Source organism: Silurus meridionalis, chromosome 23 (assembly GCF_014805685.1).
Source record: "Silurus meridionalis isolate SWU-2019-XX chromosome 23, ASM1480568v1, whole genome shotgun sequence".
Lineage (NCBI taxonomy): Eukaryota > Metazoa > Chordata > Actinopteri > Siluriformes > Siluridae > Silurus > Silurus meridionalis.
In genome coordinates, this window is record NC_060906.1 from 13318412 (window position 1) to 13339106 (window position 20695).

The window sequence follows — 20695 nt, forward strand, 5'->3', positions numbered from 1 at the left end:
AGGAGGGAGGAAACATGCATGAAAGTCAAGTTTAAGATAAAAGCAATGACACTGGAGCTGAGAGGAAATGATTTAACACATCATTGTGAATCCCAGTTGATTCTAAATCTAGAGTAGTACTGGTAAATTCATCAGTTTAAGCAGTGTAAAATAATACCCAATAGTAATCTGCCCTCTACACCATATATCTTAGTCTTTATTTGCTCATAGGCAGAGTGAGTCTTTATTCACTTTCTCTTTGACCTCTCTTGATGACTGAGACCGATCTAATTAGGATATGTTCATTCAGAATGGACTCTTACCCCCACGTTTATCAGAAACCATACAATGCACGCACACACATACCCGCACATTTTTTTTCCCCCTCCAGTTGCCCCATCTGGTGCTGTTGATTGTTTTGGTCTAGCCTGGCTTCTCGTCGTCATGGAGATGCCTCCTCAGCACAATGCTCCTGGCTCATTTAGGATTCTTCCTAAAACATTCTGAGCGTTACGTCCTCATCTGCCAGACAGCCCGGTATGTGTGCGCTTGTGTGTTGGCCTGAAATGTGTAAACGAAGATCTTGCTGGACATATGCTTTCTGTGTTTGAGTAGAACAGAAAATTATTTTTGGCAACCATGAAACATCTTCCATGCATTACCATGGAATCATTTAACACGCTCGACATTTAATTAATTTGTTCAATTATTAAAATGTATCAAAAATAGATTTTCATTTTTTTTTATTTTTGCATAGTACTCAAAACATATTGGGAGAAGGAGGTATTGGTTTGGGCGGGAGAGATCATGACATCATCTTACAGTAATTCTCCGGGTCATTGAGGTAGCTCTTCAATGAACGACGAAAACACAAAAGCTTTCTAAACGAGTATAAAGAGGTAATCGAGTCCTGATAGTCAGAGCCTCCTGTTTCGGAGTGGCCTGCTTTTGTGCTGAAGTTGAATAGGACTACTGTGTATCTGAAACCCTTTCATATGCCAACAATTACAGTCAGGCTTTTATCCTATGCTGATCTGAGATCAGCTTTGTGTTTTTTATTTAAAATGATCACATGTCCAAGGTGGGTTCAAAAGGAGCTCTTATGAGACAGCATGAGTTTGCAGACCAGAGGGAATGTTACACATACAGGGCAGGACCGAGTGGAGACAGAGAATTAACAACATACAGTCTGATGTTTTTCAGTCTGGACAATGTTTGGCGACTATCTATTTGAATCTCATTAGCCTTTTGACATGAAGTTAAAGACAGTGCATGCAAACAGCTTGGAGCCTACTTTGAATGCTTGTAGCTCATTAAACGCTTTTTTAAAATGTTTTCCATAAAGCAATTTTACAGTCTTTGTCTGCAGTGCTTTTATAAGCAATGATAAAGTATAAGCATGCCGGAGATGAAAATGGCATTTCATCCTCTGCGCAGTTTTCACCACTCCCCCTGTGATGCTGCTTCATCAACAGCTCAGGTGACGTCATGAGTCCCGTCCTTGTGTAGCTGACATGGCAAAAGTTTTCTTGGCTTTTGACTATGAATCAATAATGGGGTTGACTTGCACAGCATCCAAAATCGAAAGAAGGATCAATTAATTGAATATACAAGGTTACTGGTATTGTGGTGTGATCAGATCTCCACTATTAGGCTTCTGTTTCTGCAGCTGCACTAGTGAATGTTAAATTAACTTCAGAAGGACAAAACAAGGATCAGTCATAGAAGAGTGACAGAAGTTCTTATTAGAAGAATTCTAGTCTGGGCTGCAAAATGTGTATTGTGCTTGGAGATAGAACCTAAAATTACATTACACATTTACAATTATGGTGTTTGGCCTGTTTTGCTTTTTTTCCAGAGGGACTTACAAAAGAACTTTGAAGTCTCCATTAATAAATACATTCTAATGCTGGTACATTAGGACACCGAATAGAATCAGTTTCAAAATCTGTTGGGAGAGAAAATAGAGTTTATTTTTAAAGGAGAAATGCTAAGTTAAGTATTGCTAGAAGAGGGAGGTCTTTAGATGTCGTCTGAAGACTGCTAAAGACTGCTCTTTGGACATCAAGTGGAAGTTTGGTGCCAGAACAGAAAAAAGTCTTGTCTTCCCTGTACCCTAAAAAGTAGTTAAGGATCGGAGGGAGTGTTATGCAGTGCAGGGTGAGATAAGTGCCGTGAGGTAGGGGGAAGCTGGTCTGTTTTTGACTTTGTAGTCAAGCATCAGAATTTTAAATCTCATGCAGGCAGCTACAGGAAGTCAGTGGAGAGAACATAGCAGTGGGGTGGTGGGAAGGTTGACAATGGGACATCCAAAGTCATTTGAGTAAGGTTTATTTCTAATATTTAGACTAGATTAGATTAGATAATATGGCATGAAAGGCATCTTTATTGTAAACATGAGCTTTGCCATGCACAGCAGAAGGTATCAGTTTATCATGTAAACACGGGATGCTTTCAAAACAGCACTTTTTTTTTATTCCAGAGATTTAAAACCTGGAAACATGCCATTTAAAAGCCATCATGTGCTTTTAAACATGATTGTAATTATACAACACTAAGCTTTATTTCAAAATCTTGTAGTTTATATAAATATATCCAGCTGCTTAATTAAACACAAACACATACACACACATCGTTTTCTGCAAAGGGCTCTCATCTCTGTCCTGTACCGCACATTCAGAAAGGGTGAATGAAGCAGAGAGATGAGAGGATGCAGGATGCATACTAAAAGCCAGCCTGCAACCCCCTTCTCCTAGTCCTCCTTCTGTCCTCACAGCTTTGGGCTGCTATACGAGTCTGCACTCTTATATACAATGTTTTAGCCTGCAAGACATCTTGAAGCCTGGGGAACTTATGGATGCTGACGAGTATCTATATTTGGTTTGCCTGACTGCTCCTATTGTAAAGACCATGGGCATTACATAAGCTTTTTTTATTAACTACAGCAGTAAACAGTTCAAAGGAGGTGTGTGTGTGTGTGTGTGTGTGTGTGTAAAAGAGTGATGAGAGGGGAATGGGTTCAGTTTTGCAGTACAATGTAGAGTTGCTTTGCTCAGTGGGGTGGGTTAAGTAATCTGGGACAGCCAAACCATGTGACTGTCACCATGGCAATGGCGAAGGCTAGAAAGAGAAGAGGCCGGGTGTATGAGTGTGTGCATGTTTGTGTGCTTGCTGTTTTAAGACCCTCCACAATTTATTGATTGTATAAATTAAAGTAATAGCAAATAGCAGTGCTACACTGTGCCAGGATTTTTTAATGCCACTGTTCAGTACAATGGCAAGGTATATATATATATATATATATATATATATATATATATATATATATATATATATATATATATATATATATATATATTTGCCATTATAATAAACACCAGCCCCTAATATATCCCACCTACTAAAAGGTGCCATGATGAAGAGATTATCAAGTCATAATGTTATAATGTCAATGTTATATCTGGGGTACATACATACCTACATACACACACACACACACACACACACACACACACACATATATGCAGAGTATATATGAGGCAGCCACTGCAAAATCAAAACGCTATATCTGGAACATGCCTAAGAATAAGTTTTACGGAGAATCCAAAAGGGAAGCTGAGATACAAGAAAAAAATCATCAATATTATGGCGGTGAAACCTAAAGCCTGCATCAGAATATTTCTACACTTCTATTCCACGCACACTAAATATGACCGAATGGATGTAAACACATTTATTAGTAAACGTGTGCGGGGGATTGTATTATTGGAAGCTCTGCCTATGAGCAATGTCTTTAAAAGTATACAAACTGGCATGTACCAAAACAACAGACCTTTATGTAACACTTCAAATGAGTGTACACTACTGAAATTGTATTTGTAAACAGAAAAATGTGAACTGAATGCAATACTATCAATGTGTGTTATCAGATTCAAAGAAACATGTTCAGGCACATTGTATGCAAGCAGAAGTCTAAGACAGAATAGGGGATGGAGGTACAAATAATAATAATAATAATAATAATAATAATAATAAAGTAAACAGGATATCATTCAGTTGACTGTGTTTTAATGATACTGGTATCTCACTGAGCAGTCAGTTTATAATTAGCCAATTTAAAAAAGGAGAGAACAAGAAACAACAAGAAAAGAACTCACATTGCAGAGTTGTTCTTATTTCTCACATGGAACAAAATCTATGTACATCAACACAAACACACACCTACACACACACTCCAAAACCAGTAGTGTAGGTTGACTCAAGGTGATTTTCTTATTTCTGTGACCTGCACTGAGCACAATGCTGAATCAAACCCCACTCCCCCGCTCCTAATAGCGCCTAATAGGCTGAGTGTTAGATTGGCAGCTGCTACCTAGAACAGTCCATCACGATCCATCCTTCATTCCACCCACACGCAGTATCAGGATCAGGGAGAGAGACTGACCCTTTATGACCTCTTCCTCTCATATACATAAATTCTATAAAAGACCAATGGAATGTAATAGTCTTTTCGAGGGGATGGCTGAGTGATTTATCATTCTCTAGAACACAGTAATTCCAAGGACTGTCTGCTGTGCGTCCCGGGGGAACCATGTTTTCAAATAGAAGTCACAGTGACTGGTGTGGCATTGATCATTGAGCAGGTTCAGTGCTGTTTACCCATTTCAGCAATTATGCAGGAGGAAACAAATAACCTGAGTACAGCAGATAATCTATAACATCCTACTCTGGTTTGGATTGATGCAGTGAATGGGGTTCAAAGTCTCAGAGCGCCCTCTGCTGTTCAGTATTAAATATATATTTTAGCACATTTTCCCGTGAAAATATTTTACCCCCCCAAAAAAGTGTCCACACACCTTTTAACAAAACTAACAGTGTGGAGTTGTCCTCATCATCAAACAGATGTTTAGTGTATTATAATGAAAACTAAAGGTAAAAAGTAGTTTACTGACTAAATCAGACATACATCATCAATCAGGCATAACATTATGACCACCTCCTTAAAATTGTGTTGGTCCACCTTTTGCTGCCAAAACAGTTCTGACCGATTGAGCATTAACGTCTTCAGCAATTTGAGCTACAGAAGCTCGTCTGTTGGATCAGACCACACGGACCACCATGAGCCTAGGCCACCCATGACCCTGTTCACCACTGTTCCTTTCTTGGAGCACTTTTTATAGATACTGACCACTGCAGACCAGGAACATCCAACAAGAGCTGCAGTTTTGGAGATGCTCTGACCCAGTCGTCTAATCATCACAATTTGGCCCTTATTAAACTTGCTAAAATGCTTACACTTGCCCAACATAATCAGTGTTATTCACTTCACTAGTCTTAATGTTATAACATCATAATGTTTTGCCTGGTCAGTGTATTTACAAAATAATTTACTATATAATCATATTAATGCTGTGGAAACAGGTTTTGTAATTATTAGGCTGTTCGATTAATAGAGTCTGTCGGCTCCAGAAAATCTTTCTTTCTTTGCTCTGTGATGCCAGGAGACGATTTGACCTCTCCTTCTTGTGAGATTCCTCGAACACCTTCTTCCCAGACTCCACACAGGCAGCTCGCTCGAGCCAGATGAGGAGAAAAAACCACCTCTAATTTGCGGGCAGCGCTGGTCTGCTCCCCTGATCTTAAACAGCCTTCCTGTCTCCTCAGCATGAGACGCACCATCACCTGATTGGCCCAAATAATACCTAGGGCAGGGAGCAGCTTACTGTCTACCAGCCTGAAGGAGCACAAACACAAGCCTTCAGCCTACGCTTAAGTGACATTCAGCAAAAGGATCAATATCGCAGGTATTACTCACCCGTAATCACAGCGGCCTGGGTTTGGCCCGTCCACAACATCTGACACCTAGTAAAGAAGAGTAACGATTATGGAATTTCTCTAAGCCTAAATTTTCAGTAGTCAATATTGTATCTTAGATGTGCAATTAAAGTTGTCATTTAAAATCCAATAACTGAACCTGCCTTTCTGATTTACATAATGAAAAATGCCACAGTGAAAAACTGACTGCTTTCCCGGCTATGTCGCTAGGTGCTGTTAACTGAATGGTCAGGTGAAGAAGAGTAAGCCAAATATTCCTTCACAATGATGTGAGACTGAGAAAGTCATGCAGAAAGATAGAAAATAGAAGAAAATCTTTCTTTGAATATCACAGCTTGCTTGGAAGTTGGGGTCAGAGCGCAGGGTTAGCCATTATACGACGCCTCTGGAGCACAGAGGTTTAAGGGCCTTTCTCAAGGGCCCAAGAGTGGCAGATTGGAACCCTGATCTTCTGATCAGTAACCCAGCGCCTTTGTTCCCAGCGCTACTGCCTCCCCATGAACATAATTACGGCTAACGGTTGTTCTACATTCTATTGAATCACACGGTGTACTTAGTTTTTCACACATGGATTGACTTGGTGTAATATGCGAAGAATCAAATGTTTAATATGTCCTGATAGATAAAAGCTTACAATTCAAAGAAGGTGTACTTGACTGTAAATGGATGTTCAGATCAATTTATACTACGCAATGAAAAGTAGAACATGTGACTTTTATACTACACAAATCTGTGTGTAAGTGTTTGTGTGTGAGAGAGAAAGAGCGAGAGAGACCTGATTAATGCAGAAAACAGGAACACTATATGTATGGCTGAGTCGATGTAGCGTGGCGGAGAAGGCCAGAAGGTGACGTGCTCTCTCTATGGCCTCATCAGCCTGGAACTCGCTACGAAACAGAGCAGCCACCGAGTCCACCACGATGAGGCGCACGAGACCTCGCTCGAGCAGCGTGCGCACTCGCTGCGTCACACACGTCTGCAGGGCCTCCTGTAGACATACAGACAGACAGACGCTGCATGAATATCTTCAATGTTGTACTTCAGTGGTGGGCCGTGCATGTCACACCTAGGCCTTCTATCCATCTCTAAATACCATCATTATGATGATATAGAACCCATCGATATTATACAGAGACAGAGTAGAACAGAGCGCTGCACCACAGACAGGCCCGCATGCACCATCTCTATCAGAATCATCAATATTTTCTTCATAAGACGACCCCTAGTGTTGGAGCATTTTTGTGCTTTTTTTTTGTGCATTACAGTTTTCCTGGGGATTTTAAATGATAGCGAATTGTGTGTTTTTGTGCAAATTCTAAAGGAAAGAAAAACGCATATATGCTTCATGAAAAAGCTTACTGTTTTAAAGTGTTTTGCCAGACCTTTACTCAAGATGTCCATCTTGGAAATGTCCTTGTTCGTATATCTGCAACAAAGTCAATTTCTTCTCCTCTGTCAGCCATTGTGGAATGAAAAAAAAAACTAAACAAAAAACAGCTTTCACAGCCAGACAAATGTGGTGATAGCTCTGACTAGGCTGCTCTCCAACCATCCAATCGAAGGACGTGGAAAGGCTGACATGACTGCATGCCTGCTACATGGCCCCTGTGCAACCGAATCAAAATCTCTTAAATTACAGCTTTAAACAGCATGTATTCTAAACTCCAGCTTCCCACACTGTTTATTCTGAAGGCTCGAGGCAGATTCCGTTAAAACTGGCAACGTGTGATGTATAACGGCTGAAATCTGTCTGAAGAGAAACTCCAATGTGAACAGACACCCGAGAGAAACGCTATAAAAAAAGTGAGAACAGACTATTGGGAATAATTTCATTCATAAGCATGGAAAAAAAATAATTTAAACGTGATTCAGTGATTCTGATAGAGAAGCACTCCAGCACAGAAGGCCTTGTTGGCCCTGATGGCCCTCCACTGTTGTACATACAGAAGAACATGCACGAACAAAAAAGTTTTCTTCACATATTGAAGCTAGTGTTGTATCATAGGTAATAAAGCCATGATAAGCTTTATTATGGATATTGTAAATAAAATACAATACGTTTACACAAACAAATGTGAAGTGTAGAAGCAGACAGTGTTCTGATGATGTACAGAATTATATTTCTATGCTTCTTTATGGGAAATAAAAGCAAGCAGTGTTTTATGCAGTAGTTGATGCATATACATCATGTGTTCTATTGTTTATTAGGGATGTGCAAGCTCCTCTTACAAGATCTGCAGTGTGTTCGATGTAGATGTTGTCACTGAAGCGGATGGAGCGGATCAGAGCCGGTGGAATATTTGGGCGAAGGCGAGACTGCTGGGTAATTAGCTGCCTCAAGCGTTTAATGGGAAAAGGATCTTCAGTGCAGATATATACAGCTCCTGTTCATGGATTACAGTCAAACATATTTCTGTCAAATCTTCCACTGATAAATGAACCTAACAATGATTTGTAAAGTCCTAAAAGCCAACAAAGAAAACCCAAGTAAACAAATGATGCAAAAATTAGACCTGGTCATTTAATTATTGAGGAAAATTATCCCAACATATCTAAGTATGTGAAACTCCAGGATTAGCAGTAACTTTAAGCTTTTAACCACCACCATTATAGTAAATTGTTAGTAATTAGCAATGTAGCCATTATTATTCAGCCATATGTAAAACCAAATAAATACTACATTATAAATACAGCCTCAGTTCCAGCCTTACCTGCTCCGAGTCCTCCATGCTCACGTGAATACTGTACAGACAAGGAGAGCTGCAGACCAAACTGGGTCTTTCCAGCAGCACTCTCTCCTGCTAACTCGGTTATTCCATGCAGGGGAAGACCACCAGACAAGAGCTCATCCAAAACAGGACAAGCGAATGAAAGCCTGTGTCCAGGCTCCAAAGATGGAAATTCTCCAAGTGTAAGCTGTAAAGCTGAAAAGGACATGTGAGAATATTTTAAAAAATAAAATAAAAATGTCCTAATTATTCAGACATCCTACCAAAGCTTTCTGCCGATGCAATTTTAACTTTTGCATATACATTAAGACATGCTCGCTCATATATTTTAGTGCTGGAGATGTAGGATGTATGATGTAACTATAAGATTCCTGTCTTGAGATTTGAGTTTTCTCACTTACTGGCATTTGTAATTTGAGTTAGCTCAGTCTGGGGCATTGGCTTTGCTAAGTATAGTCTTGGTTTCGAACCGATAGTTTATGAAAAAAAAAAGTTTGTTTTTTATTAAAGAATTTATTTTGTGCAAATAAAGAGACATAGGGTATATTGGTAGAAGAATGCTGAGGATGGAGCCACCAAGAAGGAGGAAAAGAGGAAGACCAAGGAGGAGGTTTATGGATGTGGTGAGGGAAGACATGCAGGTAGTTGGTGTGAAAGAGGCAGATGTAGAGGACAGGGGGTATGGAGACGGATGATCCGCTGTGGCGACCCCTAATGGGAGAAGCCGAAAGAAGAAGAATTGATAACTTATTTATCTCTATAAAGCTGCTTTGGGACAATTTGAATTTGACTTTTTAAATTTATTTTATTTTTTGAGAATTCAACAACACAATGGTATACTGTGGGACAGACAGGAGGATGTAAGACAGACAGGGGAGTATGAATGACAGACATTGGGTATGTAGGACAGACATTGGGTATGTAGGACAGATGAGATGTAGGACAGACAGGGGGTATGTGGGACAGACAGGGGGTATGTAGGACAGACAGGGGGATGTGAAACAGACAGAAGGATGAGAGACAGACAAGGGTATAATGGATGGACAAGAGGATGTGGGACAGACAGGGGTAAGTTGGAAAGACTGGGTGTATGTAGGGCAGACAGGAGAATGTAAGACAGAAACGGAGATGTGAGACAGACAGGGGGATGACAGACAGCCAGGGGTTCGTAGGACAGAAAGGAGAATGTGAGACAAAAAGGGGGTATGTAAGTCAGACAAGGGTTATGCCGGACATTCACGGTTATGTAGGACGGACGAGAAGTATGTGAGGGGGATGGGAGACAAAAAGGGGGTATGTATGTCAGACAGAACAAATAACATTTTCTGTTTGTGCAGAAAAAGTTTCTAATCTGGTCTTTTTAATAAACCAGGTTTGATCTGACACTCTGCTCTGAAAGCCGGTGTATTTACCTGTAACAGGAGGCACTGAGCGGAAAAGTCTAGAAACTGCATGGAGCACCAGCTGCACCTCAGAGCTGGACAGCTGAAGGAGCCTCTGGAGATCAGAAGCTGGAAGACTCAGGACCTTTTTCGCCGAGTTCACATTGGCTGGAAAAAAATGTAGTGCAAATAAATCAGTTCGTATCCTGTTATACAGTTCAATACAGGTAATAATAATAATAATAATAATAATAATAATAATAATAATAATATACACCATTATCCCGTATCATTTCTGTACCTCTTTTTAAAGCATGAATAATCTTTGGGCTCAGTTCAAGTTTATCCCAATCCATTGTATCTCATGACTCGGTCTTAAAGTCTGAAGCTGATGATATTTACAGTTACAGACATCATAGGTTTTATATCATTATTACAATAACATTGTATTAGAAAAATTCCCGCGCCTGGTCTTGAACACTATTTCCTGGTTAGGATTCAAACTTCGAATACCCGTCAAAATAAAGGTTCCTGTAAGTAAAACAATTTCAGAGTGCTATGTAAAACAATACATATATAATTACACTAACCAGAAATATGTACTAAAATGGATTAGGAAAATTTTTTATGTAAGAATACTGGTATATCACAGTCCATAGTGATGCTCAAACTCAACCAGAAAAGAGCGCGGGTTAGTTTTTAACTATGAAAGGCCTTGATAATGGTATGCTCCAGTATAGGGGTGTGCTTTTGAATGAATATGTTAGTTTACGAGCACATACATATGAAATAATTTCCTCAAACAAATATGACTAACTAATCTAATTAAACAATGATGTGAAACTAATGAGAAAGTATTTCGGTGTAAGCGAAGCGTTTGTTGTATTTTCGCGAACACCCCCACCCAGGCACATTTTTAGCGCTCCATCTTGATCAGGTTGCGAGGCGATTTCACCTGACAGTGAAACACAGTGTTACAGCGGTTTTTGTTTTTATTGATTTATTGGTTGATTTATTTATTTATTATTTGCAAGATGGACTATCATAACGGATATCTCGGTTGTTAATAAAGTCTGTCGAAGGCACTGCTTTGTAGCGTTTACTTTTGTGCTTGGTGAGTGGCTAACTAGCCTAGGAGAGCATCACTGCATGTAACATTAGCAAGCTAGGAGGAAAAAAAAAACAAGCAGGTAAACCGGGAGAGACTTGAGCGAGCGTTGGATTGATAAACAAGAAAATATGGTAGTGGGGGAAAAAAATCTATGAGCTTTATAACAAGTTTCTGAGTGGAGATTAACTTCTGAAACTTGGAGCTAGCTTTACATAAATATGGCTACGTTTTCCATACACTAAAGCAGGCGCAGCACAGAAACAAATAAACATCCTAATACTATAATAATAAACATTAATAATAAAAATAGATTTAAATAATCGAGCTGGAGCAGCGATAACTGTAATACTTTAGTGTTTAAGACAAGCAGTAGGTTGTTATGTCCGGTAGCTGAGCGGAACAGTGCGGTAGACCGGAGAGCGACGAGGCCCGGGTTCGAGTCTCAGGCGCTGCATGTGTAAATCCGTTATAAAGATTTATAACAAAAGTTCAATTTCTTATCTCTAAATAAATACTCATTGCTTTATTGTGTTGCATTGATACCAATAAAATGTTCACAATATTTTTACTTAATCCAGCATTTATATATATAAGGACCTGTTGTGTGTGTAGGTTTCCTAATCTATAATGAAATATTGTCAAATATATATATATTTTTTTCAAAAGCATGTTCTTTGCTTCCTTTTCAGGTGTACCAGGATCTCTGAGTACTCAGGATGAGTAGCAGGCGCTGTAAGAACTGTGGTGGAGATGATATAGACATAGACCAGGCGCGTGGAAGTGCTGTGTGCACCACCTGCGGCTCTGTGCTCGAGGACAACATCATCGTGTCTGAGGTGCAGTTTGTGGAGAACAGTGGTGGAGGAGCTTCTGCTATCGGACAGTTCGTGTCTGCTGATGGTACGTCAGTGCTCGATGTGTTCCAGCGAGACTCTCTGTTATTGGAAAATAATCAACGACGCTCACAACTTATAATCGTTTCTTATGTTGTGGGATGTTTGCAGATCTAATTAGTTCCTCTTACTGCTTGTATTTAAACCATTATAAACAGTCACCGTTTTTTTTGTTCAGACTGTTGCGAAGAGAGAACATTTAAAATAAATTCATATTTTCCTGACCATTAAAACATTATTTGGCAACCAATCAGATGGTAGAATTGAACACTGTACTCTAAGTGGTGTTTTGCACTTGGGGATGTAGCTCAGTGGTAGAGCGCATGCTTTGCATGTATGAGGTCCAGGGTTCAATCCCCTGCATCTCCATGTGTGACTTTTCTATTTTAACTCAGTGGATTGTTTTTATTATACAGGATAATCGATCATAAGATTGTTACCTGTTTGATCAAGTCCATTCAATTTCACCTGCTAACTTGTGTCCCGTACAATTCAGATAGTGATTTGAGGTTAATGAAATAATTTGATTGGATAAGCACCTTTCCAAGAGTGCTGATATTTAGTATAACAGTACTGAAATATTTTGCTGTCTGAATTACTCCAGTCGCCGGAGTTTGCTGAACGCTATTAGAGTTCTAGCGACAGTTTTTTATGTAGAAACTGTTAGTATGCTTACTATTAGCTGTCAGACAGTCTGTGTGTTGGTAGTGCAATATGTAGTCCTCTATCTCAGTGTTGCTTTTACATAAACAATTTTTACCGATGGAGTAAAAAAGGCTATATTTTTTTTGAATATTGATGTGGCACTTGTACAAAAATCTCCCCAAACCCCATACATCAGATTAATAACACTATATATTTGTTTGCTGAAATACAATAGGGGTTTATCATTTATGTCGCCTTGTTTCAAGCAAACAATTTTTTTTCTTTTTTTTTTAGCTATATAATTTCTTAAACAAAGTCTCAAACAAATTGTATAAGCAGAAATGAACGGTGATGTGTTTAGGAAGCCAGATCATGGGACACGTCTATATAATGGAGCTCTGGTTTAAGCACGAGCCATGAGGGGCACGTTCCTAAAATCAATTAGATGAATTAAGAATTTACGTGCTTAGATATGTACGACTGGTTTTTTATAGAAGCAAGATATATATATATATATATATATATATATATATATATATATATATATATATATATATATATATATATTCCCCTTTCATCCTAATTTTGGCTGTTATTCCAAATTAGCACAGTTAACGTTAATTGGTGTAGCAGAGAAAAACTAATGAAATTGCCTTGTTTCTCTTGTTGTACAGCACATTGATGCGAATGTAATGTGACTCACATTAAATCACATGTGAAGCAATTTTGTCGATGTACAGTACATCGTATTTAATGTTGCTAATGAAAATGTAATGGCATCGCCTTTGATCTGGCTAACATCAGAATCAGAATCAGAATCAGGTTTATTGGCCACGTGTGTTGACACACACAAGGAATTTGGTTCCAGCTGTTAGTGACTCTCAAAAGTACAGACATAAATAAAACCTATACATGACAAAACAGACAAGACAAGACAAAAACAGACTATACAAGACAAGACAATACAGACAATGTGAGACAGTATAGACAGTGTGGGTAATAAATAGGGATACAGCTCAGTAATATTATTATTATTAATAATAATTAACATTATTATTATTATTACTATTATTATAATGACAGTTATACCTCGACTTATATGAGTGTTTTTAACACTTATTAGCGATTTCTGTTTGCTGTGCTAATCATATCTTGTATAGGTTTCTTTTTGTTAGTTGTTTCGGGTGGTGGCGGTGGGGGTGGGGCTGATGTGGAGGGGGGGTGTTGTCATGTTTTGTGTAAATACTAGCATTTAATCTTTTAGAAAACCTTGATGCTCGGCATCAGCCGCATCAGCAGCTTCAATCTTATCAAATACATCAAAGAAAAGGAAATGGAGAAAAGTCTTCTGAAGTAAGAATGACCTTCCTGGTTTCCAGCTTATTACGCAGAGTGTCTGCATTGAACATTAGTAAATGATCCATGACTTCAGTCATGTTTTTAGGTGCTGACATTTCCGTCTGTAAATAGCCTTCAACACGGTTCACGTTATGTTCTTCCAAATTCAGTATACACCACTGATTCAGTACTAGTTTTCTGTATCGCTTTTAAATTTGCATATTAACAGAAAAAAAACCTATGAGATCATGACACATGAATGTACACCAAAAGGTGAACACATTAGATCTATTGGAGCAAAATTCTTCTTCTACTGCTGCTAGTTCTAACACTTCTACTATTACTACTACTATTGAGCGAATTTACTTTATTAATGTTATATGTATTTTATACTGAACCACATCCCCATTTTTTTTCCAATATTATTTCCTGCCATTGATCACTACATATGACCAAGGTTCTGTTATACTCAAAATATTCTCCAGCATTTCTTAGATTTATGGGACAGAGTTGAAATATGTCCCTGTTTGTCTTGCTAAAGGCCACCAGATGGAGTCAGTGTAAAAGCACAGTTAACTCTGAATTGTGTTGTTGCATGGCCCATAGTTACAGTCCATTCTTAACCTGGACAACCTGAATTCTTACAAAAGCTGCTTTAGGATGTCCTATTATAAATAAAAAATGTTGTGATGCATGTAAATAAAAAAGCCACAAACTAAACAGGAAGGTTGCTCTGTTTCTGGAAGTGGTTTGGACGGCTCTCTGATAAACCAGGACATGTGGCTTTTTTTTCTTTCTGCAATTTTCCGCTGCAGGTCCTGCGAAAACCCCAGTTCTTGGAACCGGCTTCCACACAAGTCTTGGGAAGGAGTCACGTGCTCAGACACTTCAGAATGGTGAGCATTTAGTCTTTTAGTCATCAAAACATTTTTTGATTGGCTTTTAATGTTTATACAGGCTTTCTATAAGTTTCCACAGTAAATTATTCTGCTTTACAATAAAGTACTTCACTCTGAACATCACCATTTAACTCAAGGGGAACTCTACAAAAGGTGGAGAGATCCACGGCCCAGAGGGAAAAGCTGTGAACAGGACAATCATGGCCTTTTCTAAGACAAATTTTTCTCCAAAGTGCAAGCTAAACCCATGTGTGATATTAATTAAGTATATCCAAAGTAATATGAGAACTTTGCTTCACTAAAAAAACTCTAGAGCGAGTGAGAAAGAAATTCCCAGGATGCCAAATTTACTCCATTGTGGTGATGTAATCCTCCTGCTACGTACGCATGTGTCCAGGTTACTGCGGTACTGAGCCCCGCTAATCCTGTGGCACGTGCAGCATGAAAATCACTCAGTGCTCTAGCTGGCCTGAGAAGTGTGAACACACAAGAGCAAGGGGTCAGCAAACAGTGGTTGTAGAAAAGAAGGATTAAGCTCTTCAAAGCTTTCTGGGTTATTTTTGGTGTTTGGCATGTTGATGCTACACTGGGGAGCTGAGGCATGGAATCCACCTCTTCATCTGTCTCTGTCCAGTCCACATCTGCTTAATGCTTGTGTATGATACCCGATTCCTTCTGCCAGGGACAGACGCTTTGGAGGACTTTTTTATTTTTATTTTTATTTTTTGGGAAGAAGCAATGCAAAACGAATTACTGACCAGATTGTGCACCATACGTTTAAATGCTCCTTTCAATAAACTAAACACACTTCACCATGCTGTGGGATTCTTGTGGACTGATATATTAGATGTGTCAAATGAATTAGGGTGAGTGTGAGCACAAACACGCGAACATCCTGAGAGAAAGCGAGACAAGGTTGCATATGGTCTCACTCCTGGGACCAAAACAGCTGTCTCTCTGCCCAGAAGCTCAGGGGAGCCTGTCCAGATGTGCGCTCCTCTCGTGACATCAGTGCTACTGAAAAAAAAACTAAACACCTGCATGTGAAGTCATGCTTCAATGTGTGTGTGTGTGTGTGTGTGTGTGTGTGTGTGTGTGTGTGTGTGTGTGTGTGTGCGTGTGCGTGTGCTCCTGTGTTTGACTGAACTCATGTACATGTGTGTGTCCTGTCTCTAGGGAAACGGCAAATACACAGCCTGGGCAGCCAGCTGCAGCTAAACCAGCACTGCCTAGACACAGCCTTCAACTTCTTCAAGATGGTGGTGAGCAAGCATCTGACAAGAGGACGCAAGATGGCCCACGTCATAGCTGCCTGCCTGTATCTGGTGTGTCGGACAGAGGGGACTCCCCGTATCCTTATTCGCGCCACGATTTGTATTCTTTTCATCCGAATCATATTTCAGGAGTTGCCAGGTTTCGAGCTTTATGTGGATCAGTTTCCAATTTGCTTCCAAAGCCTTATAAATTAACTACAAATAGGATACACAGGATGGCACTTTTCAACCTAAACACTGTATCTTTAGCATATAAAAATTCCTTGAAGTGAAATGTACTTAGCGTGTAATGGAACCCTGATAAATGTTTAAAATATGTCACAACATGAATCCATAACTACTGATGAAGGTCTAAGAAGGAGAAAGGCATTAGAGAATGTCATTTCTGAAGCTACCCTCGTGTAGTCAGACTCCGATTCGGCTGGGACCACATCAGCATTTTTGTGATCGCTTGAAAAAACATATTCTAAGTCTATTTTTTTTTTTTTAGTATTGTATGTACTATTACCAATAACCCAGGTTCTGACAGTAGAATAAAATGCGTTTTTTGCTGAGTACATACTCAATATGGCGAAAAGTATTAGGGCACTTGACAAACTTAAAACAAAGTTAAGGCACACATTTTTAAAAGATGTCTTAGTCCATTAATAGCATTTTATTAAGAGATTGGTGTGCTAATAGTGACATTAGATTCTTTTCACATAAATTGATTAAGCAAATAAACCAAAAATTTAATGGGAACATTATAGACATAATAAATACTAATAATAGTACTTTGGACAAGGAATAGTTTAAAGGAAGCACTTTACTTTTACTGAAGTAATATTTGACCTACTGTATTTCTACGTTAACTGAAGTACATGGTTCGTGTGCTTCATCCACCACTGTGTTAGGTGAACTGGAACATCTAGCACATGTCTCCTTATCTGATATCTGTGCAATGGGATGTTCAACAAGCACATATGAGTGTGATGTCCACAATCCTTTGTCTTTATTCTTCGGTTCTCCTTGAGTTTGGCAACATTTTTTTCAATGACAGCGTGTATGTTTTGTCATTGAATGACGGTAAAAGCCAACACTTTCGAATCTTCATTAAACAGTAGATAGGAGCATATCTATTTTTACCAGCATTACAGCCCTATGAAATGCTAGCTTAGACAGGTGTTCACTACACCGAGGAATCTGATGTAAATTCTTGATAATGTGAAAATGTTTGTGTTATTTTTGAGCAGGCTCAATAAAATGAGTCACTGCTGTGTGTTTTGCCTCCTGGCCACAAGTTTGACATCTGTATTGTAATAGAAGAAAAGCTATCTTTAAAATGTTGTTGTCTCCGCGCATCATCAGGTGGAAAACAAAACACTTCCATTTGTAATTTTATCCACATCGACTATGTTGGTAATCTGTAACAGCCAATTATTTGCTCTTAAATGAGATTAAATTAGATTTAGAGCTTCATTTATCAATAAATTTGATGGATACACGAGTGTAGCATAATGAAATGTTTTATGTGAAAATCCATTGACTTCACCATCTGCCCTTAGGCTTTCATTGTAATTGAGTTTCAAGTAAGCAGGTTTTTTTTTTTTTCATTTATCATTATTTATCAAAATGATTTTTTGTGGTAATTGAAAATATACTACAGATGCACTAGATAGAGATTTGCTTGAAAATATACCGGTTTGTTTCTTTATTGATAACGGAAGATGTTCCATCGATAAAAACATTATGTCCTATGGAGAGCCTGAGGGATGAGTGTGACAGGATTATGATTATTCCGAGTCGTTCTGCTGAGTAAACTATGGTGCACAGACCATCTGTTCAGTTTTAGAACTCTCTTTCCTCTCAGGAATGATCACAGTGGTGGTCTTCTCTCTAATGCACCACAGGGTAACAACATCCAGTACTTCACCTATAAGTAAGGAATAAAACACTTCACACTATGCTCTTATAGGAAAACAATCCACAACAATGTGGAGTGATGGAGCCATTTTTGTTATATGGCAGTGGTTTATCTAAAAATGACAATTCATGTTGTGGAACAGTTTGCAACAGTGTTATAACAGCTATGAACAAGCCATTTTCTCACAAGCCGAACTTTTTCTAACTTTTTTCTGCCTAAAAATGACATCCACTTTAGAAGGGTCAAAGATGTTGACATTTAACAAAAAGCCTTTAGGTTTTTGTGTCAAAATATATTAGTGTTTGGAACTATCAATGTAAAAAAAATATAATATAAAATAAAATCCTCTCTATCTTGACTAGAGGCCCATTCCCAGCTAAAGAGAAGCAGCCTCATAGCATTAATTCAACCCCCACCATGCTTCGCCATAAGTATGGTGATTTTGCAGCAATGTTATTACACCAAACATTTATCCAAATTATATGTCGGATAGCATGTTGTGAATATTCACCAGGTACTTGCCAGATATTTCTGTAGCTTCTTCAATGCTAGTGTAGGCTTATCAGTAGCATCTTGTCCTTGATGAAAGTTTATAGTTTATTATAATTACTTTTGAACCGGAGTGTAAATGTGATTAGTTTATTCTAAACATAGTCACATGACCCTTATAAACAAATATGCACACATGTAACCCCCAGATATTGTAATTTTTTTCCCTTTTTTTTCTTTGCTTGTAAAAGATCTAAAGATTTGTTGTACCTTGGATTCATATTTTACAATGTTATAAAGGGTGTACATTTTTTACATGCATTGTATGTAGTATGAACTCTATTCTATATGCATTACTATATACTTTGCACTTTCTTTGGACTTAAAATTGATTGATCTATATAGATCTTTTAATAGGCATTCAAGGGCAAAAACAAAAGTTATGGAAAAAGGAATGTATAACCTTTATAGTAATGAGTTTGAATATAAATTAGTTTAATATATTATTTAGAGAATAGTGTCTGACTGATGGCCCATAGTCAAGAAGATCATCCTCTATATACAGTATATATGTTTTCTTCATTCTCAGTCAAGCTGCTTTATTCTTTTTATGGAAAAAGCCTTTCAAATTTATTACACAATGGCAACAAGCCTTCCTATTCTTCCGATGCACACCTGCTCAGTGTTACATCATACACATGCACATGCTCACATGCACGCAATGCCCAGTATCCCTGAGTTGTTGTGATGAAGCAGAGTGCTGGATCTGTTTTTGTCGGGTGAGGCTGCCTGCCCCTGGGGCCTGGGAAGGGCTTATTCAAGAGAACGGCTTAACCTCAGCTAAGTGCAGCCTTAGCAAAGGCCACGGTTGCATTTCAGACTTTACTGTGCATAAATGGCTGATAAGCCCAAACCCATATCTAAACTCTGCAGAAGGTATCTAACTGCAGAATTCTGTTGGTCGCTCTAATCAACAACTTACCACTGTACGTTATCCTTATCAAGATCGCCAGTGTAATTACAGCCCGACTGATCACCTTTGCTATTTCTTGATAAGACAGGATTAGCCTTTCACTTTCATTGCCACTAATCTCTCCATAATGTCATTAGAAGGCATTAATCACCATGGAGACCTTCCACAGGTGAATGTATGTTTTTTATGTACGCAGCACAGGTGAGCTGGGGCAGACAAACAGGGAGAATCCTTCCTCAATGTAAGAATTAAATTTTGCCCCAGGCCTCAGAGGGCGAGGTGTTGATTTCGAAATGATCAAACTAAATTACACCATAATCCAATGTGGCAATTAACAAACTCAGTTAATTATAACAGCTTTGCATTAATGACTGTGTAAAGAAAGGCAGTGACGTCATCTTAAAGGAATTAAACTTGTCAGCTCTTGATCAGGAGCACCGCATGTCTTCTCATGTTTGTAGTATCTAAATCTGTGTTTAAATCTATCCTTCCTTAACTCATCTGCAGATATGCTCCTGGACCTGAGCGATCTTTTACAGGTTGGCTTTCACATTTTTATAAGCATTTCATTTCCACTTAGACTACACTGTAGGCAGCTGATACGCCTTTAGATTACACACACCACAAGACTATGAAGTACAAACTCAAGATATTATTATATAGGTTTCACAGAATACGAAGGTAATTTGTTATACTGTCTTTTAAAAACCGACTTGAAATGTGGTTCATCGGCATGCCGGATGTTTTATATATTTTTGTCCAACCACGTTATTGTCCTTCTTTATACACACTATTTAGATATAACATTTAAATGACTGAGAAGTAAAGTGAATAACATTGTTCATTTGCTGCCTAATAAACCCCACCCCTTTGACAGGTGTCACTGTAAGGAGACAAACAATCAGTTATTAAACTTGTATTGGAAACAGGAAAAATTAGCATGTGTAAGGATCTGAGTAACTTGTACAAGGGCCAAAAGGCGATGGTTAGACGACTAGGTCAGAGTAACTCCAAAACGGCAGGTCTTGCGTTTAGTTGTTTTGTACCTATCAAAAGTTGTTCAAGGAAGGACAGATGGTGAACGAGTGACATGGTCGGGTGTGTGTGTGCCACTTATCTGGGGAAGCGATGGTAAATGGTCCCAGGATGCACTATTGAAAGAAGGCAAGCAGGTGGAGGCAGAGTGATATTCTGGGTGATGTTTTACTGGGACAGATTAGCTTCTAGCATTCATGTGGATGTTAC

The 20695-nt window shown here is 38.7% G+C and overlaps 2 protein-coding genes and 1 non-coding gene across 5 annotated transcripts in view; 2 read left to right on the plus strand and 1 right to left on the minus strand.

Annotated features, from left to right (window-relative positions):
* Positions 1-5124: 5124 nt before the first annotated feature.
* Positions 5125-10605, minus strand: xrcc3 (X-ray repair complementing defective repair in Chinese hamster cells 3). Of its 2 annotated transcripts, XM_046836566.1 has the most exons (8): positions 10516-10605; positions 10227-10313; positions 9956-10093; positions 8526-8738; positions 8044-8198; positions 6590-6802; positions 5795-5841; positions 5125-5713 (listed from the first exon to the last, which is right to left on the minus strand). In XM_046836566.1, the coding sequence occupies exons 2-8, from the start codon at positions 10279-10281 to the stop codon at positions 5413-5415; spliced, it is 1122 nt and encodes a 373-aa protein (XP_046692522.1). In that variant the 5' UTR covers positions 10282-10313; positions 10516-10605; the 3' UTR covers positions 5125-5412. The 2 variants fall into 2 exon arrangements, with proteins under 2 accessions (XP_046692522.1, XP_046692521.1); XM_046836565.1 differs by lacking the exon at positions 10516-10605 and having other exon boundaries at positions 10227-10500.
* A 231-nt stretch (positions 10606-10836) lies between these two features.
* The window catches only part of brf1b (BRF1 RNA polymerase III transcription initiation factor subunit b), a 58797-nt gene continuing 48938 nt past the window's right edge, over positions 10837-20695 (plus strand). The window contains exons 1-5 of one of the 2 annotated variants that reach the window (XM_046836040.1): positions 10837-11039; positions 11726-11936; positions 14728-14808; positions 15988-16185; positions 19958-19989. In XM_046836040.1, coding sequence (XP_046691996.1) covers positions 11753-11936; positions 14728-14808; positions 15988-16185; positions 19958-19989 — 495 coding nt within the window. In that variant the 5' untranslated portion in view covers positions 10837-11039; positions 11726-11752. The remainder of the gene's footprint in view (positions 11040-11725; positions 11937-14727; positions 14809-15987; positions 16186-19957; positions 19990-20695) is intronic. The other variant, XM_046836041.1, reaches the window with a different exon arrangement.
* trnaa-ugc lies at positions 12227-12298 on the plus strand. Its single transcript has one exon. It is a non-coding gene; the product is annotated as a tRNA-Ala (tRNA).

Bases quoted from the DNA above. Each gene is read 5' to 3' on its own strand.
- xrcc3 (XM_046836566.1), bottom strand. From the start codon at position 10,281: ATGGATTGGGATAAACTTGAACTGAGCCCAAAGATTATTCATGCTTTA. The intron at 10,094-10,226 runs GTACAGAAATGA...ATTTTTTTCCAG, and splicing joins TATTCATGCTTTAAAAAGAG to CCAATGTGAACTCGGCGAAA. The intron at 8,739-9,955 runs GTAAATACACCG...TGTCCTTTTCAG, and splicing joins CTCAGTGCCTCCTGTTACAG to CTTTACAGCTTACACTTGGA.